The sequence below is a fragment of the Staurois parvus genome, unplaced genomic scaffold (genome assembly GCF_062004578.1).
Source record: "Staurois parvus isolate SC_StPar_1 unplaced genomic scaffold, SC_StPar_1.0 ptg000883l, whole genome shotgun sequence".
In the NCBI taxonomy this organism is placed as follows: Eukaryota; Metazoa; Chordata; class Amphibia; order Anura; family Ranidae; genus Staurois; species Staurois parvus.
Window position 1 is genome coordinate 185,874 of NW_028318679.1, and position 26,651 is coordinate 212,524.

At 41.9% G+C, this 26,651-nt stretch overlaps 1 protein-coding gene across 1 annotated transcript in view; it reads left to right on the forward strand.

The window, feature by feature from the left end:
- FBXW11 (F-box and WD repeat domain containing 11) overlaps positions 1-26,651 on the forward strand; it is a 215,980-nt gene that overhangs the window by 166,436 nt on the left and 22,893 nt on the right. The window contains exon 10 of the mRNA XM_089656046.1: positions 11,364-11,552. Within this exon, the coding sequence (XP_089512172.1) occupies positions 11,364-11,525 (162 nt within the window). The 3' untranslated portion in view covers positions 11,526-11,552. The remainder of the gene's footprint in view (positions 1-11,363; positions 11,553-26,651) is intronic.

The window sequence follows — 26,651 nt, forward strand, 5'->3', positions numbered from 1 at the left end:
TGTACTTGGGAAATAAATTTGTCCATTAAGTATATCTAAAAGCAAACATTTGGATAGTGTGGGGAATGGCTAAAACTTTTTTTTTTTTTTTTTAAACCAGTTACCATCCTGCCCTATAGCAGTTTTACTGCCACAGGATGAACTCCCTGCACAAAATCAAATTTATAAACATGATCCGCGCTCCCTCTGTGTTTTCTCAGGCAGGGTGCATGTGCCTGGCGGTGCTGTGATTCGGTACAGCACCGATCATTCAGCAGATTTAGGCCATTGATGTTTGCTGATCCAAATCAGAGGTCTTCCTGTGCCTGTGTTTACATTACATTACTGTCCCTCCCAGATAGCGCTAGATTGCCCGCCACTACATCAGTCATCACATTTAACCCTTTGATTGCCAGGAACACGCTCACATACACTATAAACCTCCATTGCTAGTATAGTGTCTCAACTGATTGATAGCTTTGATCAGATTAAAACTATACCAGCATTCACAATAGTATAATGTCCCCAAAAATGCATCCTTAAGATCTGCTCCGTCAGCTACCAGCACCTTCGTTTAGCCGCCCCTACACTAAAGCCCCCTTCTCCCCCAGCAAGTGCAGTGTCAGTAGATTACTGTCACTTGATACATTGCACACTAAACTTCAGGGTTAGCAAGATCAGGCCTGATCTCTGCTAGCACTACCAGGTGAAAAATTTTTTTGTAGCGGTTCAAGCGGTCTCTCACAGCCAGGTGCTCTTTTTCCCGTGAGTTGCACTAGGTACCTATAAATTTAATGGCCAAAAGGTCCAACGAAAGGTACACTAGTGAAGAGGCCTACAGGATTCGGAGTATGTCAGATGAGAGCCAGGGGGAAGCCTCACTGATAGAATCAGGCTCAGAATACGAACCTGTAAAAAGCAGCGTCAACCTAACGGCTCAGACAATGGAGTAGAGATCTCTTCTAAGGTCATATGTACCAGACCCCATTCCCAGGTTGCTGAGGTGTTACAATTACATGATGATTCTCATATGCAGCTGAGTGCCAGTACTGGTGCCGCTTTACCTTTTGGTGAACTGGCAAGCACTGGCAGCCTAGTACATCCTGGTCTTTTAAATACCAGCACTGCAGTGTCACTTGGTGATGTTGTTAGTCCCATAAGTGCAGTACAAGCTGATGCGGTGTCTAGCACAAGTAGTGTCCCGCAGCCACCAAGGATTCAAACACAGGCCCATAGTGTCCTTCCGGATGTGCTTGCAAATCCTGATTGGAAGCCCACAAATTCTATAGCACCCATACTTCCCCCATTCACTGCCCAACCCGGAATTCAGGTGGAAACAGTAAATTTAACTACTCTCCTTGATTCTTTTTTTGGGGCTGTTTTTCACAGAAGATCTGTATGGATTGATTGTGAATCAAAGCAATTTATACGCACAACAATTTATTGCCGCCAACCCAAATTCAAACTTTGCCAGACCATTTGCATGGAAACTTATTACGGTTTCCGAATTTAAGGGTTTTTTTGGGCCTAACCCTCAACGTGGGCATTACTAAAAAAAAAAAATGAATTGTGGTTGTATTGGTCCACAGACCTGATTCATCATATGCCTGTGTTCTCTGCTGCCATGGCCAGGCATAGATATGACAATATAATGTGATTTATGCATTCAATGACAATACGCTCTGTTGTCCCCTGGATGACCCTGAAATGACCGGCTCCACAAAATTCTGCTCATCGTAAACCACCTTAACCAGGAATCTGCAGATGTGTATACTCCCCAGCAAATCATCTGCGTTGATGAGTCCCTCATTAATTATTCTATCCGCCTTGCATTCAGACAATTTCTCCCCAGCAAGTGTGCCAGATATGGGGTCAAAATGTATAAAACCTGTGTGAGGGCAACAGGCTATACATATAAGTTTTGGATTTACGAGGGAAAAGATAGTCACGTGGAGTCCCCCAGATTCCCAGACTTCATTGGGAGAAGTGGCAAGGTAATTTGGGACTGGTTTCACCCTTTTTCCATACGATTACCACTTATACGTGGACAATTTTAATTCAAGCGTGCCACTATTTAGACATTTTTACAATCTTGGAACTAGCTCATGCATCTAATCGCCGGGGCTTCCCACCAATGGCTTGTTAATACCCGTCTTAAAAAGGGGGAGAAAGCCTGCTTGAAAAATGATGAACTGCTCGCAGTTGAGTGGAAGGACAAATGGGAAGTCTTCATCCTGTCTTCTATTCAAGCAGCTGGTGGTTTTGAGAAGCCCCTCTGTGTCCACGACTATAACCTTAACACGGGAGGGGTGGACTTCCACAACCAGATGATGAAGCCATACTTAGTTTCACATAAAACCAGACGCTGTTACAAAATAATGTCTATATTTATTTCAATTGGCTCTGTACAACGCTTTTGTGCTTTACAAAGCAACTGGACAAAGTGGATCCTTCCTAAAAATCCAGAAAGAGATCATCACGGCCCTTTGCAGATGCTGTGAGCCGACTGCATGAGAGGCATTTTCCTGATGGCATTCCTAATACCGCAACCCACAAGTAACCCCAAAAAAGATGTGTCTGTAGCAGAAACTGAATTAGGCGTGACACCCACTTTTTTTTTTTTTGTCCCTTCCTGGCCAACCTGGTCTCTGCCTCAAGGATTGCATCCACACACTAGTGGAGTATTCGTATAGGGTACAGCACGTCACAGTCTAAAGCACATATTTACACAAGGTCTCAAAAGATGTTGCTGTCGCATTTTGAGAGACCTGAATATCTGGAGGTTATAGTTTAAAAAAAAAAACCTAAAAGAAAGTAAAAAACAAAACACAAAACAAAAATTGTCGTTTTATTGAGTTACTGTTTAATTGTTAACAATTGCTATTTTCTTTGCAGGAATGCCATTCAGCTGCAGCACCGATCTGTTTATTCTGACAGCAACATGGTCTTGTTCTCAGAATATATGTCAGTGTATGCAGCGCTGTTGGATTAGATATTTAATCTGCAGTTAAAAAAGAACATATATGCCCAAGCAGGGTGGCCTAGGGTGGTCAGTGGGTAGCAGAGATATCTTCATCCACATTGATCGATGTGAATAGAGGCATCTGTTAGGTTCTTTCTTTTTTTTGGGCTGAATGAAAAAAATAAAATTTATGTATGCCCAACATTAGAAGTGGCAGAGATTTCTTCATTCAGCCCACAGACTTCATAGAAAAAAAAAAAATATATATATATATATATATATATATATATATCATGTTATTTGTTTTTTTCAGTTGGCAACCGGCTTTCATGTAAAAGCTATCCTAGTGGCTAATTAGCCACAGGATTGCTTTTACAAGCAGCGGGAGGAGATGCCTCAACCCCCCGCTGCCTTCCACGACTTTCTCGGGCAGTCTCTTGCCATTGGGGAACTTGAGGATGCAGCCAACATGCAGATCACTCATCTCCCCCAACACCCCCCCCCTTCCTGACCTGCCAGGCTGCATGCTCGGATAAGAGTCTGGTATGGATTTTGGGGGGGACCCTGACGCCATCACTCATGCGGTATTTTAGTAGCTTTTACTTTTTTCTGACCTCAGGAACGGATTAATTGGTTTTCATTGCATTCATATGGGAAATGGCGTTTCGGTTTACAAATTTGTTGCTATACGAAAAGTCCCGCAGAACTAATTAAATTCGTAAACCGAGGTATGCCTGTATGTGGAATTACTCCCCAAAATACATTTTCACTTCTTCAGTATGGGTATGAGAGACTTTTTGGCAGTCTAGCTGCTTACAGGACCCCAAAATCCAATAAGCACCTTCAGGCTTTTAAAGGGCTCCATTTCCTCATTACACTTCCTGGCTACCTGTCACAGTTTTGGAGGCCCTGAAATGCCAGAATAGTACCCAATTGACCTCTTTTTGGAGAGTAGACACCCCAAGCTATTTGCTGAGAGGCATGTTGAGTTAATAGAATTTATTTTTTACCATACGTTTTTAGAAAATGATATATTCTAATTTTCCCAAGTATGGGGACTCCATATGTGAGAGTTTTTGGCAGTCCAGCCCCATACAGGACCTCCAAAAGCCAATAAGTTCAGGCTTTTAAAGGGCTTTATTTCCTCATTACACTTCCTGACTACCTATCACAGTTTCAGAGGCCCGGAAATGCCAGAATAGTACACCCCCCTCCCAAATGACCCCTTTTTGGAAAGTAGATACCCCAAGGAATTTGTTAAGAGTTTTGTTGCAGTACAGTGTAGCATGACTGAGTAATTGTCATTCAAAGAGCACTGAAAGCTGAAAATTGGTCTGGGCAGGAAGGGGGCAAAAGTGCCCTGTATTGAAGTGGTTAAACTTCTTGACTGCCTATCACAGTTTTGAAGGCCCTGAAATGCCAGAATAGTACGAAACCCCCCCAAATGAGCCCTTTTGAAAAGTAGACACCCCCAAGGAATTTGATAAGAGGCATGGTGAGTACTTTGCAGATCTTGTTTGTTGCCACAAATTTTTGGAAAATGAAGAAAAAAAATGAAAACATTTTTTCTTTTTCAAAACCTTGTGAGAAAAAATGAGATCTGCAAAATACTCACCATGCCTTTTTATTAAATTCCTTGGGGGTGTCTACTTTCCAAAAAGGGGTCATTTAGTGGGAGGGGGTTCTATCCTGGCATTTCAGGGCCTCAAATTGTGATAGGTAGTGAGAAAGTGACGCACCATCAGGCTTTCAAAGGGTCATTGGATTTTGGGCTCATATATGCTGTGGCTAGGCTCCCAAAAAGTCTCACGCATGGGGTATCCCCATACTCAGTAGAAGTAGCCGAATATGTTCTGGGGTTTAACTCTAAATATACCCATGGCATGTGTGAGCAATATACCATTTAAATGACAAATTTGTGTAAAAAAAAATAAAAAAATGTAAAACAAAACAAAAAAAAAGTCATTTTCCAAAAACTTAGGGGGAAAAAAAAGTAATCTTCCATGGACGCAATATGCCTCTCAGCAGATAGCTTTGGGTGTCTGCTTTACGAAAAGGGGTCATTTGGGGGTGTATGTACTGCATTTTAGCACTTAAATGTGCAGTCAGAAAGTAAAAGCTGTGTAAATTACAGTATTCATACCATAGTTTGTAGACGTTATAACTTTCACACAAACAAATTAATATACACTTATTGGGATTTTTTTTTTACCAAAGACATGTAGCAAAAAACATTTTGGCCAAAATTTATGACGAAATTTGAGTTTATTGGATTTTATATAACAGAAATGAGAATTTTTTTTTTTTAATTTTTGTTTTTTTAGCACAAAAAATATAAAACCCAGAGTTGATCAATTGGTTGAAATAGCACAGCGCTGAAGAGCAAAAAATGGCCTGGTCAGGAAGGGGGGTAGTAACTCAGGTCAAGTGGTTAATTACCTTCACTTTCTATCCTGTAGCGGCAACAGGAAATATGGGAATTCCCAATTAAGACAGTTGTCACAAGAACCATACTAGAAGATTTCCCCTCTTTTTGTTCTGGTGACAGTTAACCATTTGGGAGTTAACTTTTTTGGTAAAAACTGGTCAAAATGACTCATGGCAGGAGTAAGGCTACTAATTCGGGACAAGCAATAAAAAGCTAACAGGTTTTAACCTGTCCGCACGCTATCAAAAATTGGAAAAAAACGTTTTAACTTTGGGTACACTAAGAGTAACTCCACTTTTGTTGAGAAAAAAAATAATTCCCCAATCAATGTGCACAGCAAAGATTTTAACAAACTTTGTTGCAGTTTCCTACCTTTTTGTTCTAAAGAAATAGTTTTTTGTCTGTGTCTGTGCAAAATTAATGTGAGTGGGAGTGACTTTATAATTCTCACCTACTACACTAGCAGGGTTCAAGTGAGGAAAGTTGCAGGGTCTGCATCCCTTTAGAAGTGATATTGATTTGGGAATACCTCACCATAAATTACATTTTGTTGCAGCAGATGCCCAAAATCTGACTTCACAGTGCAGACTTCTGGGAAAATCAGTAAGCCAATCACACGAGCAGAAAATGACATTTCTAAGGGGGGGGGGGCATTCTGTACACCATCTGTGTTCAGAACAACTCCAGGCTGCCATATTGCTTTGCACTTTACAGAAAATGACAGTGCTGCAGATTGAAAAGGAAAGGTAATTTTTAATACCTTTCTATTACAAAATTTCTTGTCTCACAATTGTATATACTATATCTTATTTGCTTTTTTTTCGCATTAAAGTGGAGTTACTCTCTATTTATGTATCGTGTTAAGTAATGCAGCACAATGTGTGCTTTACATCTTGACTGGTGTATGCCTATGGTCATTACACATTTTAGGCTTATTTACACCTATGTAATTTACCCTGATACGGTTTTCATTGAAATTAATAGAAACCTAAAAAAACACACCTTGCCATGAGTTTTAAAGCACCTTGCAATGCACTTTGGCTTTACATCTTGGCTGGTGTATGCCTATGGTCATTACATACTTTATGCTTATTTACACCTATGTAATTTACCCTGATACAGTTTTCATTGAAATTAATGGAAACCTAAAAAAACACACCTTACCATGAGTTTTAAAGCACCTTACAATTCACTTTGGGTTATAGGTATTACATGTAAACATGTAATATTGCATGTTTTTCCTTATATTTGTTTTCATTATTTAAATGGAATGAATCAAGGAAAAACACATAGGTATGAAAAACGTAAAGATAATGTGAATGCAAGTAACTCTGTGATTTGGCAAGGTGGAGAGGCAGGGCATTGATGTCACACTCTCCACCTCACCCAATCTGAGAATACTTTGCTTTCATTGAGTAAATGCAAAGTGTTCACTGAAATTACTGTACAGTAAGGCAGCCACTTGACACAGGACCTAGAAACTAGTGGAGGTCACTGAAGGAACAGTGCTTACTAAAATGATTTCCTGCTTCCATGGGGATCCCACAGGTATGGCACATATGTACATTGGTTCAAGCTGGACCAATGTAGCTATGTAAAATTGGCAGACCTAAACTTTAGTTTTTAAATATTATGTCTAGGTAATTAGTAAAAATGAGGACCATACCAAACAGGGACATCTCCCTTAGTTATATTTCTACTGAAGGTGTTTTTTTTGTTTTTCTTTTAATGCAAAATTGAAAAATCATATATTGCCAGGGAGCCAAAACATCCTTCTCAGTTGCTAGCGATATTGGTTGTGAAGCCCAGGTCCTGAGAGTGCAAAGTCTCTGTTAAGTGGTCATATGTACCATGCTAACAACTTGTAAGCTACCTTCTCACCCCACACTATCATCTAGTCTGGGCTCCGTAATTAAAAAAGAAAAAAAAATTGGTTTTAGTATTACTGAATTAAGAGCCATAAAGTGCAACCATAGTGCAGAGAATGTTTTTGTATTGAGCAACATGACTGCCTTGTTACATATACAGTGGGGATCGAAAGTTTGGGCACCCCAGCTAAAAATTTGTATTAATGTGCATAAAGAAGCCAAGGAAAGATGGAAAAATCACCAAAAGGCATCAAATTAAAGATTAGACATTCTTATAATATGTCAACAAAAGTTAGATATTATTTCCATCATTTACACTTTCAAAATAACAGAAAACAAAAAAATGGCGTCTGCAAAAGTTTGGGCACCCTGCAGAATTTATAGCATGCACTGCCCCCTTTGCCAAGCTGAGACCTGCCAGTGTCATGGATTGTTCTCAATCATCGTCTGCAAAGACCAGGTGATGTCAATCTCAAAGGTTTTAAATGCCCAGACTCATCTGACCTTGCCCCAACAATCAGCACCATGGGTTCTTCTAAGCAGTTGTCTAGAAAACTGAAACTGAAAATAGTTGACGCTCACAAAGCTGGAGAAGGCTATAAGAAGATAGGAAAGCGTTTTCAGATGTCAATATCTTCTGTTCGGAATGTAATTAAGAAATGGCAGTCATCAGGAACAGTGGAAGTTAAAGCAAGATCTGGAAGACCAAGAAAAATATCAGACAGAACAGCTCGCAGGATTGTGAGAAAAACAATTCAAAACCCAAGTTTGACTGCACGATCCCTCCAGAAAGATCTGGCAGACACTGGAGTTGTGGTCCACTATTCCACTATAAAGTGATACTTGTACAAATATGGTCTTCATGGAAGAGTCAGAATAAAACCTCTTCTACGTCCTCACCACAAAAATCATCGTTTGAACTTTGCAAATGAACATATAGACAAGCCTGATGCATTTTGGAAACAAGTTCTGTGGACCGATGAGGTTAAAATTGAACTTTTTGGCCGGAATGAGCAAAGGTACGTTTGGAGAAGAAGGGGCACAGAATTGAATGAAAAGAACCTCTGTCCAACTGTTAAGCATGGGGTTGGATCAATCATGCTTTGGGGTTGTGTTGCAGCCAGTGGCACAGGGAACATCTCATGAGTAGAAGGAAAAATGGATTCAATAAAATTTCAGCAAATTTTGGATGGTAACTTGATGCCATCTGTGAAAAAGCTGAAGTTAAAGAGAGGATGGCTTCTACAAATGGATAATGATCCTAAACACACCTCGAAATCCACGGGGGATTACATCAAGAGGCGTAAACTGAAGGTTTTGCCATGGCCTTTACAATCTCCTGACCTCAACATAATTGAAAATCTATGGATAGACCTTAAAAGAGCAGTGCGTGACAGACAGCCCAGAAATCTCAAAGAACTGGAAGACTTTTGTAAGGAAGAATGGGCAAAGATACCTCAAACAAGAATTGAAAGACTCTTGGCTGGCTACAAAAAGCGCTTACAAGCTGTGATACTTGCCAAAGGGAGCAGTACAAGATATTAACTCTGCAGGGTGCCCAAACTTTTGCAGACGCCATTTTTTTGTTTTCTGTTATTTTGAAAGTGTAAATGATGGAAATAAAATCTAACTTTTGTTGACATATTATAAGAATGTCTAATCTGTAATTTGCTGCCTTTTGGAGATTTTTTCATCTGTCCTTGGCTTCTTTATGCACATTAATACAAATTTTTAGCTGGGGTGCTCAAACTTTCGATCCCCACTGTATAATTACAAGCTATGCATAGAAACATTTTGATTTTTTTTCTTTAACATTGACATACTTATTACTTACAGTCTAAGTTGTTTTTTTTTTTTTTTTTTTCTCTAAATCTAAATTCAGCTTCCATATGTAGCAATATACCATTAATGTACTACTTTTGAAGAAAAAGAAAAGGCTTTCTATTTCTCTTAGACCAGGCTTTTCCTCAGCGTCAGTGTCCTGTTGAAAACTCCTCCATTAGCTGTCCTGAATTTGGCATTCAGGATGGGAGAACCAGTAGAAGGAAGTAGTTTAACAGCTCACCTCATTCACACCCTGCACCTGTCGTCCTCTTCCAGGAGATTGCTGCCACCCACTTTCTGAGGTGCATGCATTCCCAATGCAATCAGCAATCACCTTTGTCACTAAATATACAGCCATCTCATTTTTTTTCTTACATAGATTGCATAGATCACTCGTTTTGACAAAGTGTGCAGGAGCTGAGTGATCACAGCCTATGTGGAGAAGAGCTATAGCCTTGAAAACAGAAGTATGTCCTGGAGGTCAAGTGAGCTCACCATACACTATACAATCTCGTTGTACAATCTCTTTTAGATCTCCCATCAACTATGTAGCTATGCATGTTATGGGAATAACACACCAAAAACCGTGTGCTCCAACTATTCTAGGTATGAATGGCATGTGAAAGTGAAACTGGTGTGTTTACACAAGAACAGTAAGGCTCCATGTACATCTGCTTGCTTTTGAACGTATGGCAAACCACACAGAAAATGCTGTTGAGCATGTGAGAAACACTGCAAATGCGCATCATACTTTTGTTAAAAAATGTTAGGCACCCCAAGCGTGGATAGCAGGCATGCATTTGCCCTGCAACAAAAGCACTGCAAACACACCAAAAAAGCACGTTAAAACACACCACACTCTGCTCCAAAAGAGTTCTGGAGCTTCTTTGGGTTGTTGTGCGTAGGGCAGCCTCTTCAAGTGAATTGGTTGTCCTATGCGTGATGGGCAGAAACACTCCAAAATGCCCCCCCAAAAAAATGCATGCTGGAATATGAGCCCTCACTATGCTGAGCAGTGACAACTGAATGTCTCTATCCTTCTATGTACTAGTATAAAGGCCATACACTATGCAATATGATTGTATAATCTCTGTACAATTTCCTTTTACCAGAACTATGGAATAGTTGGACACACCTGAACATCCATTCAGTTTTGTATCAAATCAAGAACATCCTTGCACTACATATCTGATGGTAGATCTAAAGGAGATTGTACAATCATTTTACAGAAAGGGCGTAGAAATAACACAAAAGGTGGTATAGTAATGAGGGAGGTGTTGTCCAGCCAAGTGAACCCGCCCTATTACACCGCCTTCTTTGATACAGCAAGTAAGTGCTTGCTGGGATATCATCTACAGGAAGTGATGGCATCTAAAAACATTTTTAAAAAGACAGATGAAAATTTAAAGCTTCTATAGATGAAGTAAGTGAGAGATGAGCACATTGGGATGGCTGGGCCAGAGATGACCATAGAAAACGCTTCTATCTGTTATGAGAAGTGAAATTCTGCCGAAAAAAGGTGAACTTAGCCTTTAAAGTAGAATTGTTGGATATGACTCAGGATCTTAAAACTGCTCCCTCCCCACTCCTAGCACCTGTACTAACTAACCTGTAAAAGAAAGATGTATATACAATTTTCAGGAGATACTGGTCCAGTTACATAGTCAGGCTCCCCTCTGTCAGCTAGTAGCAGCTTTAGCAGAGAGGAGGGAGCACAGACAATGGATGGCTCATAGTAAGCCTATGGTTGATGTCCGTATACAGGCATTCCATTTGTCTGAGCGCTGTCTCCTCTCCTCTGTAGCCGGCACATGCTGATACGGGAGACCCTGTGACTGGACCAGAGCGGCCTGAGAATAGTTTAGTATATGCATCTTTCTTATGCAGGTTAGTATAGGTGTTGGGATGTGGAAGAGGGCATCTTTAAGGTTAGTCTAGTTACTTATTCAGTGGATAAAAGTAAATATTCAAGGCTGATGTATGAAAACATCCTCCAGTTCTCATGGTGGTATAATTCCTGCTCCGGACACTTCCTTGCCTAGCCAACTCTACTTGTGAGTAGATAGAGAGCATATAGTTTTGAAGTTTACATACTTTTTTTTTTTTTTTAGCTCATGGTGCTAAGCTACAGGTGGATTGGAGGGAGAAACCTCTGTGCTGGAAAACATGTTAATTGTTTGTGTCTGCTTTGAAATTCCTTTGAAAATGTTAAATAATTTGATGGGCTTTGTTGTGTGTGTATCATGAAATCTGCTTGAAGCATATGACAAGACTTTTTTAAACTAGATTCTATTAATTACAGGAACATTCAGGGCGTGTGTTTCGCCTTCAGTTTGATGAATTCCAAATCATTAGCAGCTCCCATGATGATACTATTTTGATCTGGGATTTTTTAAATGTTCCGTCAAATGCTCCCAATGAAACCCGTTCTCCATCTCGGACATATACGTACATCTCCAGATAGCATCTTGCACGTTTCTATCCTTACCAGGTAAATGTTTCCTTATTTAAGATATGAAAACCAATTTTATATTTTTCCATTGCCCTTTTGTGTTTGGATGTAAACTAATAGCACTTCAGCTAGTTTTATTTCTAATATTTTCAAATCCTTTATAAAAGACTTAAGCTTCGTTCACATCATGCGGAGACGTCAATTTTTCTGCACGTGTTCTGCAAAGACAAAAAAAAAAGTGTTCTCTGTGTGCCCTGTTCACACCACAACACTGGTATCATGTGCAGATTTTTTCTGTGACAGAAATCTGTGATGTATGCAGTTTTCTGCACAGAAAAAAACTGACGTGACATCAACACTGTGGTGTGAACAGGGCAAATAACTGACACATGAAAACTGATGTCAACATGCATAGAAACTCACTGAAACGTATATGAAAACTGATGTGAACTCATGTCTCTGCAAGTGATTTCTGCATGGTTTTCCCATTAGTTTTCATGCATGTGTGGTGTGAACAAGCTCTTATATTTCCTTGAGAGCTGTTAGTATTATAAAATCTAAAAATGCATTATTTTGGAGTTTTAACTTAAAAAAAAAAAGGTGTGTGACCAATTTGGATGGTGAATATAAACATCCCTACAGATGTACTGTAAATAAAGTGAGGAGTCGGAAATATAGATGTATTAGTGCTTCATAGGATATCCTTTATAAAGTCCAGAACAGGAGCTTATCAGCATGCCTAATTTACATTATAATGGCTGGCAGAAAGATGAGAAGACTGCTGTATCACTACTTGAATGGGCAAACAGGGTTAGCAGAGATACCTGATTAATCAAATTGATTTTTTTTTTTTCTGTTTTCAACGTTGAGGATTAAAACACCTCTAAAGTCAGGACCAAAAACCAGAGTTAGACTTACCGGTAACTAATTTTCTAGAAGTCTTCCAGGACAGCCCCTTGAGACATAAAGCTCCTCCCTCCGGGACAGGAAACGCATAAGCCCAGAACCTTAAGGTGGACCTCCCTCTTCAGTTTTCCCAAGAACCCCGGCTGTCCTGGAAGACTTACAGAAAATTAGTTACCGGTAAGTCTAACTCGGGTTTTCTTAAAAACATCTTCCAGGGCAGCCCCTTGAGACTATAATCAAGAACATACCCACTAGGGCGGGGCTACTGCCAGGAGGACTCTGCTCCCAAACTCCTGATCCTCACTAGAAAGCAGATCCAGGCGATGATTCATGAAGGTAGTCAACGTTGACCAAGTGGCTGCCTTACAAATCTGTTCGGGCGAGGCACCAGCTCTCTGCCCGGGATGCTGACAAGGATTTGGTTGCGTGTGCATTAACGGGGGCGGAATCTCTAATAAATTGTACGATTCCGCAAAATCCATCCTAATCCATCTAGCTTTGGTCGATTTGGAAGCATTGAAACCCTTCCGCATTCCTGCGAAAAGAACAAAAAGAGATTCTGATTTTCTGCACTCTCTGGACCTACTAAGATAAGCCAAAAGGCTCCTTCTAACATCTAACAGACATAATCTTTCCTCTTCCTTGCTTGCGGGAGCAGAACAGAAGGTTGGCAAAATTATATCTTGGGACCTATGAAAAGAGGAGGAAACTTTCAGAAGAAACACAGGATCCATTTTAAGAACAATTCTATCCTCAAACTAACAAAAAAGGTTCCCTAACGGAAAGTGTCTGCAATTCACTAACCCTACGGGTCGATGTTATTGCTACCAAAAATACAGTTTTTAGAGTTAAAAACTTTATTGAAGACTTCTCCAGAGGTTCAAAGGACCAAAGCTTTAAGGACTAAAGACAAATCCCCAACTGGACAGGACCTGAGCACCGCTGGCATGGACTTAGAAAGGGCTCTAAAAAAATATGCTACAAAGGGATCCTGCTGGAGGGGGACCTGAAAAAAAAACAGTAAGGGCCAAGGCCTGCACCTTTTAAAGTACTAACTGTAAAGCTCTGATCTGCCCCATCCTCGAAGAAATCGAAGATCGCTGGGATATCCGGAGGGCTCTGACCCTTATCCGACAACCAGGAGTTGAATATTTTCCAGACCTTCCTATAAATAGCTCTGATTACTGGCTTGCGACAGTTCACCAAAGTCCTCACTACTCTGTCCGAAAACCCCTGAGCTTTCAGAAGTTGTTCTTCAGTAGTCACCCCACCAACTTCAGTCTTCACCTGAGGGTGCAGCACCGGACCCTGAGAGTCTAGATCCCCCCTCTCTGAAAGAGGGAATGGGGGAACCGAGGAAAGGCTCCACAGCAGAGAGAACCTTGGTCTCTTTGGCCAAAACGGGGCCACCAGAATGACGTTTGTCTTTTCCGACAAATTTCTGCAGGACTTTGGGATCAGCCGCACTGGAGGAAACTCATAACAGAGACTGAATTCCCATACATTTGCGAGGGCATCTACCCCCCAAGGCTCGATCCTTCGGATTTAGGGGGAAGAACCAGCTGACCACCTTGTTTTCTTGGGAAGCAGAGAGATCCGCTTTCGGCATGCCCCATTTCGGAGTGATGGTCGCAAACATACCTGGTTGAGAGACCATTTGTCGTGCTTGACTGGAATACCGATTTAGGAAGTCTGCTAGGGAATTCTGCACTCCTTTCAGATGGATGGCAGATATTGAACACAAGTTTTGTTCGGCCCAAGACAGTATTTGCTTTGTGATTGCGTGGAGATGAGGGCTTCTTGTACACCCCCTCCCTGTTTGTTGATGTATGCCACTCTAGTTATATTGTCTGAACGGATCTGCAGGTGACTGTCTATTCGATTCGCTTGAAAGGCATCCAGCACTCGCTGGACTGCTAGAACCTCCCTCTGATTCGAGGACCTCAAAGCTTCCTCCAAGGACCACGACCCCTGAAAAGCTCTGTCGCTTAGATGGGCTCCCCATCCAAAGCTGATGGCATTGGTTGTGATGATAACCAGATATGGTGTGGTCCATTCCAGACCCCTAGCTAGATTGTACTGCATTCGCCGCCACCAAAGGGATCTCTTGATCCTGGAAGGGAGCAGGACTGGAAGATCCATTGCAGACCTTTCCTTGTTCCAAACCCTCAGAAGATAATACTGTAGTGGGTGCTGGTGGAATCTCTCCAAGGGAACAGCCGAGAAGCATGATGTCATGAGACCTACTGCTCTCAATATCCCTTATTGTAATGGACAAATTGTTCTGCAGCTCTGCCAGCACCTGATCCATCCTGAGAATTTTTTCCTGTGGAAGGAAGATCTTTCCACCAAGAAACTCTTCTACCCCAGATAGGTAACTCTCTGGGAGGGAGTTAAACATGACTTGTCTCTGTTTTATGAGCCATCTCAGACTCTGAAGGAAGTCCTGGCAACCCACAGATTCTGTCAACTGTTGGCGAGACCTGGCTACAAATAGATCATCATCCAGATAGGGGAATGATCATAATAGATCTAATGTTTAGGGAGGGGCAAGGCTTCCTCAAGCACTTTTGTAAAAATTGTTGGTGCTGAGGCCAGACCAAAAGGTAAAGCCCGACACTGCCAGTGGTGAATCTCTGCACCAATCCTTACCGCCAGCCTTAGGCATTTCTAACATGCATGCTGTATGGGGATGTGAAATGTGCATTCCTCAGATCCAGCGTAGCCATGACACAATCTGGGTAACGGATGTTTTTTACAGAGAAGATTGATTCCATCCTGAAGTGTTTTGTATCTTGAAGACTGATTGAGAGGGCACAGGTTTAAGATAAGGCAAAACTTACCTGAGGGCTTTTTCACTACGAAAACATGGGAATAAAATCCCATCCCCTGCTCGTTCAGGGGAAACCGAGTAAGGACCTGTTGATCCACCAGGTCTCTAATCAAGCCGCATAGAGCATGTGCCTTCTGATTCCTGGGAAGGTTGGTTACCAGATACCTGGAGGGGGAACTGGAGTCTAACTCCAACCTATACCTCTTTTTTACCAAGTCCAGAATGTACAGGTTCAAGAAGATTGAAGCCCACTGAGGGAGAAAGGTCCCCAGTCTTCCTTCCACTAGGACGCTCGAGTCATTGAGACTTGGCGGGGCCCTGAGGAGGGCTTAATAAGTCGTCCCCCCCCCCCCCTTGTTCTTTTGCCCTGTCCAGTGTTTCTTGGGCTGAAAATTCTTACTTGGCTGGCCCTGCGGTTTCTGGTATAAAACCCTCCTGTAGTAAGATCTCTTTTTATTGGCTGTATGCTCCAAGGCCTTCTGTAGACCTAGACCGCAAAAGGTTATCGCCTGAAAAGAGTAAGGCACAAAGGCATAGCTTGGACTCTGAGTCCCCTAGCCAGGTCTTCAACCATAATGCCCTTCTAGTTGAATTCACCAGGGCAGACGTTCTTGCAGCTAGTTTAACTGATTCGGCTGAGGCATCGGTGGGGAAACCTACCGCTCTAAACAGCAAAGGAAAGGATTTTAGTATCTGCTGCCTGGAAGTCCCTGCCGAGAGATGCGTCTGCAACTGGGTAAACCAGCATTCCAGATTTCTGGCCACACAGGTGACCGATAAAGCCGGATTAAAGCTGATGGAGGTAGAATCCCAGGCCCTCCAAAGCCCCCATATATTCAAATGCTAGGGCCGTCTTTTTAGAGACTTTAGATAAGGGTGCGTCCAACTTTGGAACCTTGTTCCATGGCTGGGATCTGTCTTCCTCAAATGGAAATCTCCTTTTAAGACTACCAGAGAAAAAGGGTTTCTCCCACTCCAGCTTAATGGTATCAACCAGGGAACTATGGACTGGAAAGACCCTAGAATTTTAAGCATGTAGACCCTGATACGTGAGGTCATGCTTAGACAAACATACGTCAATTGCCCCCAAAGCGCCCGCCATTCTGTTCCTTATGGTGTGGTAGCCACAGCCTCTGCTGGGTCTCTTCACACTGCACCAGCCGCCTGAGCACTGTTGCCTGCGCTGCCATAGAGACCGGAACCACAAGTCTCCCGGTGCCCACCGATGACGTCACCACGACCGCAACTTCCAGTTACCCAGCTTGAAGAGCAGCTGCCCACCCAGCGGTTAGGACGCTGATTTGGCCAGTCCTTACTGGCGGTGGCACTGGACACCATCGGCGGTCTTCCTCCTCTGTGGACTGGAAGGCAACAGGAGCGCAGCCCCACTCCTCTCTGAAATGGAGGGATCACGATACCTGGCAAGGAGGAGGTAACTTGCCTAACAAGAAACCACCAGCACTGCTCTTGAGCCTAGAGCTCCTATACATGTTTCTAAAACTTGTAACCTATTCTTCCAGAGGAAACACTAATGCTGAAGAGGGAGGCCTGGAGGTCCACCTTTTTAAGCTTCTGGGCTTACATGTTTCCTGTCCTGGAGGGAGGAGCTCTTCGTCTCAAGGGGCTGTCCTTGAAGACTTTTTTGAGAAATAATTTTTTTCATTCCCTTCCCTCTCTAGGATATTGCCAGAATACACTGGTCAGTAGTTGCAGCGAATAGGCTTCTGCCAATGATCATATGAAAACTTTGATTAGAGTGTGTGGCCTCCCTTGCTAGAAGCATGGGGGGAAAAAAAAAGGACAAAGTTCAAATGATCTGTACTAGACTAGCTAAATGTCAATCAGTGTATGGCCAGATTAAGGGAGTAGCACAGGCAGAGCACGAGAAGTTAACGGCTCAAAAAATGTTCTGAAGGGTCAAGAAGTGTTTGTGGTTTTTTTTTTTTTTTTTTTAACATATTTTGAACAAATAGAACAAATTGCTTTTTATTGTACTTTGTAGATCAAAGGAGCTCCAAAAGAAAAAAATCATGGTTAGGACTTATGTCTCTACATTTACAAGACTATGAAGGGCTTGTTTTAATGCTCAATTATGGCTTTTTAAAAACGTAATTTCTTGAATGTAAATATCTCAGCCAGTTTAAAGCAGAACTGTAAGCATAACTTGATAAAAAAAAGGTCTTTAGCAAGGAAAATAAATTCCATATTACGCTACCAAAATTAGCGTGTGCTGTAAATTGCCTCCAGCATTGTTCCTGTTTCTTCTTGCCGTATGCTGCTATTGCTGAAGCGCAGATCCCCTGAGCAGCAATAAATCTTTAGCTGTTAGCAGATTGTCGTCAGCACAGTGCCAAAAAATAAAGAGCAGCTGAGCATGTGCGGAGCAGGATGAGACGGCGTATTACTGGATTGAAACAGTATAGGCACTTATTTTTATTTTTACATAGCTATACCTGCAAAAGGAGACAGCCTGAAGTGATCTAGCAGGACTTTATTTTCTGACTAAAGTTCCACGTTTTCACCTTTCCCATACAGATTATAGCAACAGTATCTTTTCAGAGCCCCCACTCACTGATACCTTGCTGGTGATCCCCTGCTTCTCCTTCCATTATTGAAGCTGGTATCTGTACCTGGTACTTCTGGGTTTGAGGGAGCATGTGACGGTGGTCAAGCAATAGAAGAAATTGTGTTAACAATATTCCTTGCATCCATCAGCTGACAATGGGGATTTAAAGTGAACCTGTGCTCAGACTCTTAAGACACACTTAAGTATTTACATTGTTTTTTCATCCAGTGAGGGATACAGGAAGTCTTTAACATTCAGGTGATACTGCCGGCCACAGGATTTGATGTTGGCAAACAAACGTAGACCAGCCCAGGATATGCCCTTATTACCAGCATGTCTCATTTTTTTGCTAGTGGCCTAGGAAGATAAACTTTTTTTTGTTTAATCAGTTGCAGCTATCCAGCACGGTCATCTTCAGCCTTGCTTTTGGTTGGCATTTCTTCAGTGCTTGCTTGCTGAATATTCACTTGGTGAGTTGGCTAGCTGCACTGAGCACCAGAAGCAACCTCATTTACATAGATCTCTGGAAACAATTATTTTCCTATTCCCACCAGCTTTTCTGCAAAAGTAAACCCTTAGGTCTTAGTGCTCATGTCATCTTCTGAGTGAAGTACCACACAGTCTGTGCTCTTTCCTGGCATACAGCATCTCGGCACTGCTGTTCCTGCTTGCAAAAGAACCACATGATATATTAATATTTGAATCCTCTTTACTGCCTGTCTACATAGACTTTTGCCATCTGAGCAGTTTAGGTTTCGTGAGTACCTACGTGACGATTTACACACATGCAGTGACCAGTGGTTTTTTGCATGGAAGAACGTCAGTCAAAAATGGAACTCACCAGGTGGAATAGCATATCACTGTGCAGCAGCGCAACGCACCATGCTGCTGTACAGTGACATGAATGATTTGTCACTTTTGTACACTTCAAATAAAAAAAGGATCTATGTGATGTGCTGAATCGTGCATCACACCACCGTCTACTGGCCACTTATGGCAGCCAGAATAACAGCTCATAGTAAAATGTTGTGACTTTGTCAGCTGTCAGTTTAATGTGAATGGGCCCTAAAGCCTGGCCTCTATCTCTGACTCTGTACATTGCATTACTGCCATGTGGTCAAAGTATGTGCAACTCTAGGTGCCCCCAGTTTACTCTCTCTAATGGCTTCTGAGCTGATAGCAAAGTGCTTAGTGTTGAAGTCTGCATTCTGAAGTAATATTGCTTTCTGGCTCTGCCCCCTCCTCGGAATTCTCTTTAGCTCTGTCAGGTGTGGCTGTTCTTCATTCTCCTCCTTTTTGACAGTGGTTTTTACTATGTTCATGCATGGCATGTCACTCAGCCAAACCTGATCAAATGCTACAAGCTTGCTCCATCACCTTTATCATATTCTATGCCTGATTTGCCTGCAGCTTCAGAGCCTTTGGCAGTATAGACTGATTCTGAGTTACTCAGTCCTTGACTGATGAGCTTATCCATGAAGAGTCTTAATTTTCTGCTTTTATTCCTAAATTAAAGGAGACTATTTCAGCTCTTATTGATACAGTTCGCGCTGCTCTAAAACTAAAGGGTCAGCTTGTTACTTCTACCAGTTCTGTTTACACTCTTTGAAATTTAAACATTTTAGGGCCTCAAAGACTTTTAATTTGTACTCTTTTTCAGCTTATTCACTATAAAGATTGGAAGCATAATAAGTTGGCTGCTTCACAAAGCATTTATTAGTCCTGTATCTGTTTTTGGAAGATTTCGTGCTGCACGGGGCTATTCTCATTGAGGTAGTGTACTGCCTTAACAAGCTGCTCACTATTTTGGTAGGTGTGCCTGTTTTTAACTGCTTCCCGTCCGCCATATGTACTATGTCCTTGGACTGGAACAGTGATATCTCGGTCATCGCTACTATGTAAGCAGCCACACTGATCGCTTTTACAAGCGGCAGAAGGCTCTTTTCCTTCTGCCGCTGCCCCCTTTACCAAGCTCTCCTGAGTGATCGGGGGCCCAGTAAGGATGTGATCACCCCCATGTGGCAGGGTCAGAAGTTCCTGCCCCTCTTCTGTGATGTCAGAAACCAGAAGCAACACAGATTTTGTCACACCTGGTTTCGGTACTTTGTTTACTAGCCTGTTTCCGGCCAGTGAAGCAGCTAATCAGTCCGACCCTGAGGCCAGGGACCCCAGATCTCTCTATAAAGAGGATCTGTCACGGCATATGCTATTCTGCTATTGTTCATTCCTAGCAATAGCAATAAAGTTGATTAAAAATATATAAAGGTACAGTGTTTATAGAAAAAAAAAAGTTTTAAATAAAATGTAAAAAATTAAAGCGGCACCTCCCCCTGTGCTTTATGCGTAGGCAAACAGATACGTCAGTCCCACACGCATTTGTGAGTGGGGATCATACTGCACATGTGAGGTATCACCGCAAACATCAGATCGAGAGCAGCAATTTTAGTGCCAGACCTGCTGTGTAACTCTAAATTGGTAACCTGTAAATGCTTTGAAAGCTTCGCCTAAGAAGATTTTTAGGTACAGTAGTTGGTGCCATTCTAGGGGTGTACTCAATTTTAAAGTATGACATATTTGGTATCTATTTACGTGGCATAACATCTTTTATTTTACCAAACAAGTGGGTATTATGTTTTTGTGCATTGAAATTCATTAAAGTGCATTTTTTTTAAAAAGTGTATTTGAAAAATCACTGCACGAATATCATATGACCTAAAAATATGCAACAACCACCAATTTATTCTTTGGGGCATCTGGTCGAAAAAATACATAATGTTTGGGGGTTTAAAGTTTTGGCCTGGAGTGGAAGCGATTAAAAACTGAACCGATAAAGGTGACCATACATGGTTCCATTTTCTTTCTTTTTTTTTCAGCCTAATGTTTGAAAGAAAAAAACTGAACCAATTCCCCCTTCCACACATTCAAGGTATATCATATTCTGTTCAACCACAGTGGCCACATATGGATCAAAATTCGATCCATGTATGGCCAGCTTAAGCACTTTCTAGAGCTGTGTTTTTGCTGGCAGGTCTTGCCCTTTATCAGATCCTGGCTCTAACTTAGTCAATCCATGGCTGACTGGTAAAAGAGAGACCTCTAACAACTGCTGCAGTTGATCCCTTGCTTTTTGAACATGGTGAGCAGATGGCTGTAGTGTTGATGGTTTTCTGGAAGTCTCTTCTCTCATTTCACAGATGCGTGTCATATCAGCACTTACATTGGGTATAGAAAAGAATCAACCCTCCCCCCCCCCCCCCTTTAAAATAAGCACATTTTGTTGCTTTGCGGCCTGAAATGAAGACCGTTTTTGTTTCATCCAGCTGTATTTACTGAGTGCAACTTACAAAATCTAAGTGAAAGATCTAACACCAACATGTAAAAAAAAATGTTAAAATTCAAAAACCAAATCACTGAGTTGGGAAAAGGATCACCTCCATCCTAGAAAAAAAAAGACATATAAACACAATTAACTTTAGCTAATCACCTTCTCAATGTCACAGAAAGCCATTTGACTTTCATTTGTGATCTGCTGTGGTCATTTTGATTAGCTCAGCATGAAAAGCTTTTCTGGAGCATTTCAGTCCCTGGTAGTGCAACTGAAGCAAACTCTCAACTATGGGTGGCAAGACACTGTCAAAAGATGACCGAGATAAAATTGCGGACAGGCACAAGTCAGGAGATGGATACAAAAATAATTTCAAAGCCTTTATCAATGCCTAAAAGCATAGTGAAGTCTATTAACCACATGCCGCCCAGCCACTGTATAAATACGATGGCAGGGCAGGGCGGCACGGCTGGGCAAAACCACGTTTTAAAACGTATGTTTTGTAAACAGGTAGAGGCGCGCCGCCGCCCTACCTGTCCCGCCGATCACAGCCGCGGATGTCAGTCGCCGGGTCACAGCCGGTCCTTACCGACAAGCGGAACGGGACAGAAGAGTTTCTCTGTCCTGATCAGCGGTGTCCTGTGCAGTACACACCCCCGCCCCCTAGTAAAACACTCCCCTCACACAGATAACCCTTTCCCTGAAAAATAAACTTAACCCCTTCCTCCCCAGTGCCATTAGTACAGTGTCAGCGTTTTTTTTTTTTTTTTTTGCACTGATCACTGTATTGATGTCACTGGGGATGTCAGTGACCCCAAGTCAGTACCCCCAATGTCAGAATGTCCGCCGCAGTCCCGCCATAAGTCGCTGATCGCCGCCATAAGTCACTGATCGCCGCCATAAGTCGCTGATTGCCGCCATTATTAGTGTAAAAAAAACTAAAAATCCCAGTATCTTTCCCGCCATTTGTAAACGCTATAGCTTTCACGTAAACCAATTAATTTACACGTATTGGTTTTTTTTTTTTTTTGCAAAGACATGTCGCAGAATGCATTTTGGCAGAAATTTATGACTAAATTTGATTTTTACATTTTTTTTTACTGGACATGTTTTATAGCAAAAAGTCCAAAATATTGTTTTTTTTCCTCAAAATTGTCAGCCTTTTTTTTTATAGCACAAAAAATAAAAACCGCACAGGCGATCAAATACCACCGAAAGAAAGCTCAATTTGTGGGGAAAAAAAGGATGTAAATTTCATATATGTACCGTATTGCATGACCGCGCAATTGTCCGTTAAACTAGCGCAGCGCTGTATAGCAAAAAAAAAAAAATGGCATAAATTGCAGAATCTATACCATAGTTTGTAGACGCTATAACTTTCACACAAAGCAATCAATATACACTTATTGGGATTTTTTTTTACCAAAAACATGTAGCAGAATACATTTTGGCCTAAATTTATAACCAACTTTGAGTTTACTATATATTTTTTATAGCTGAAAGTAAAAAATATTGTTTTTCTTAAAGATTTTTGGCCTTTTTTTTGATTTTAGCGTGAAAAATAAAAGGCGCACAGGTGATCAAATGCCACTGAAAGAAAGCTATATTTGTGTGAAAAAAAGGACGTAAATTTCGTTTGGGTGCAGCATTGCATGACCGTGCAATTATCAGTTGAATTAGTACAGCGCCGAGTAGCAAAAAGAGGCCTGGTCATTAAGGGGGGTAAATCCTCTGGAGGTCAAGTGGTTAAGAAGTGGAAGGTTTAATGTCGTTCTTATGTGGGGAAAAAAAACACTTATCACAGAAATTCACAAAAGAAATTTGAGTATCTGGCAATGTTGGTTGGAAACCCCTGGTGTAGCTCCCCCACAACTTATTCTTACTAGATTGCTACAAGGAGGGATCTGGATTTTGCATTTTGCCTTTGTTTCAGAGGCTTCATGACAGTTGAGACCTGGGAAGGCAGCGAAGTTGGTTCTCAGTGTTTTAAATGAGTCATTTGACATATCTTATTAGATATTTAATATCCTTGTAATTGTATAATAATCACTCCAGGATGCTATTTTGTGTTTCTTATTTTGTTTGTTTTCTTGTTCTTTCATATACATACAGTATATTTCCAAAAGTATTGGTACGCCTGCCGTTACATGCACATGGCATCCCTGTCTTGGCAGTTATAACAGCTTCAACTCTTCTGGGAAGGCTGTCCACAGGGTTTAGGAGTGTGCCTATGGGAATGTTTGACCATTCTTAAAGCAGCACATTTGTGAGGTCAGGCACTGATGACAGACTAGAAGGCCTGGCTCTCAGTCTCTGCTCTAATGCATCCCAAAGGTGTTCTGTCTGAATGAGGTCAGGACTCTGTGCAGGCCAGTCAAGTTCCTCCATCCCAGACTCACTCATCCATGTCTTTATGGACCTTGCTTTGTGCACTGATGTGTGATCATGTTGGAACAGGAAGGGGCCATCCCCAAAATGTTCCCACAAAGTTGGGAGCATGAAATTGTCCAAAACGTCTTGGTATGCTTACGCCTTAAGAGTTCTCTTCACTGAAACTAAGGGGCCAAGCTCAACTCCTGAAAAACAAACCCACACTATAATCCCACCCTTCACCAAACCCAGACACATCCATCGGATTGCCAGAGAAGCGCGATTCGTCACTCCAGATCACGTTTCCCCTGCTCTAGATTACAGTGGCAGCGTGCTTTACACCACTGCATCCGATGCAGTGCTTTACACCACTGCATCCGATGCTTTGCAATGTAAGGCTTGGATGCAGCTTCTCGGCCATGAAAACCTATTCCATCAAGCTCTCTACGCACTGTTGTGCTAATCTGAAGGCCAGATGAAGTTTGGAGGTCTTTAGTTATTGACTCTGCAGACAGTTGGTGACTTCTACGCACTGTGCGATTCAGCATGCACTGACCCCACTCTCTTTTTATGTGACCTACCACTTTGTGGCTGAGTTGCTGCTATTCCCAGTTGCTTCCACTTTGTTATAATGGCACTAACAATTGACTGTGGAATATTTAGTAGCAAGGAAATTTCACGGATGGGCTTATTGCACATGTGGCAACCTATCACGGTACCATGCTTGAATTCACTGAGCTCCTGGGAGCGACCAATTCTTTCCCAAATGTTTGTAGAAGCAGTCTGCATGCCTAGATGCTTGATTTTATACACCTGTGGCCATGGAGCTGATTGGAACAATGATTTGGAGGGGTGTCCCAATACTTTTGGCAATATAGGTGTCCGTTTATGAACCAGTGGTAATAGATCGCTGCTCAGTTCTCCGGCATTCTCGGAGAACACAGTTCTCCTGTGAATGCAGTTTATGAAGCAGTTCTCCGAACGAAGGGAGAACGATCTCCAAACGCTGGAGAACGGTCTACAAACTCTGGAAAACGGCTGATTTTACTATAATCTCGCGAGATTACAGTAAAAGATCAGTTTACTAAGCAGAGGTAAATTATCTCTGCTTAGTTTTTGGTCCCTCCGATTCTCCAGCTCTGGGCTGGAGAATCTGGAGGGAGAACACAGATCTCCAGAGAAGGGCTGGCCATATTCTCCTGGGTGTTATAAACTGTGAATGACCAGAGAATAGCTGTGATCCTCTGAATCTCAGCTATTCTGTGTGTCATAAACGGACACCATAGTGTATATCTGTATAGACAGCAGCTGTTTGGGCGTGCTGAATAAAGTCTGCCAATATATCGTAGTGTTCTATGTAACATTTTTCTTTTTTTTCCTCAATAAAATAAGTTTAAGGTATTTGGTAAAACGCAGACCCTCCCTGGATCTGGACATTGCTCCAAACTGGACGAAGAAGCCAAGAGGAAAGAGAGGCTACCAAGAGGTCTACAGCAACTCTAAAATGGTTGCAGGAATTTACGACAGCGTGGTCACTGTGTGCATGTGACATTATCCACAAATATGGCATGTATAGGAGGGTTGCAAGAAAAAAAGCCAATCCTCAAAAAAAAAAAAAAGGCCACATGCAGCCACGACTGAGCTGTGTCAAAATGCACCTTGCGGATTTTGAGGCTGTATGGAAAAAGGTGTTGTGGTCAGATGAGACTAAAATTTTATTATTTGGCCTCAACATCAAACACTATGTCCTGCAAAAATGCAGTACAGCTCGCTATCCAAATAACAGCATTCCTGCAGTAAAGCATGGAGGTGGTAATATCCTGTTATGGGGTGTTTCTCTGCAGCAGAGACTGGAGCAGTTGTCAGGATAGAAGGAAAAATGGATGGGGCAAAATACCATCAAATGTTTGAGGAAAATCTGCTGCCCTCTGCCAGAAAGTTGTCGATCGGAAGTTGGTTTACCTTTCAACATGACAATGACCCAAAGCACACAGTGATTGAAGGAGAAAAGGGTGAATGTCCTTGCTTGGCCAAGTCAGAGCCCACACTTCTGTGGAATGACTTGAACACTGCAGTCCACAAACGGTCACCATCAAATTTAACCGAACTTGAGCAGTTCTGCCGAGTGGGCAAATATTGCAAACTCTAGATGTGCAAAGGTAGTAGAAACATATCCCAACAGACTAAAGGCTGTAATTAAAGCAAAAGGTGGTCCCTTTTCCAACTCAATAATTATATTTTTTTTTTATTTATGGCATGTTGGTGTTCTATCTTTCACTTGGATGTTAATGTTGGAAGTTGCACTGAGTAAATACAGCTGGATAAAACAAAAAATGTTTGTCTTCATTTCAGGTTGAAAAGTGCAAAACTCTTTTGTAAGAAGTGTTTGTTCTGCTTGGCTTTTGTGGGACAGCGTCTCTTCAGACATGCTCCTTAGAAAGATCATCAAAGTTGCTACTGGTGCAAGAGCACACATCACCCAACAAACAGAACATTCTTGTCCCTTTACTTCATTCCCCTGACCAACTTGTTGTTTTTTCCTCCCCCAAACTTGGCCCCTGTCAAAGTCTGGCGCAAATTGTCTGCCAAATTCTCAGACAAACCTTTTTCTGTATGAAGCTGAGCCCCCACATTTCAGAGTAGGGGGAACATTTGTTAACCTTTGCAGACACTTAGCTTGCATCTCAGGTGCTTGGATGGATGCAGGAGATATCGCTGGACTACAAACTGGAGTTTCGATTCCTGCCCCCTCACAGATTTTGCACCTTCAACCTTTAATGCTTCACCGCAAGATAGGCAGATCCCCATTGTGCCCTCTCAGGTCTTGTGGATTGAATTGTCACTGCCCCAGTTCCTAAGCAGTGCAGTATCAGAGTTTTACTCCAGCCACTTTACTGTTCCCAGACAGGTCATCAAACCCGTCTTGGATCTCAAAGCCACAGATGTCTTTATCCAAACTCAGAAATTAGTCCTCCTAATTTGTCATCCCCTCCCTTCACCAGGGAGATGACATTGCTTCTCTGGATATAAATAATTCTTACTTGCATGTATAGGTGAAACTTGAAAAATTAGAATATCGTGCAAAAGTTAATTTATTTCAGTAATGCATCTTAAAAGGTGAAACTAATATATGAGATA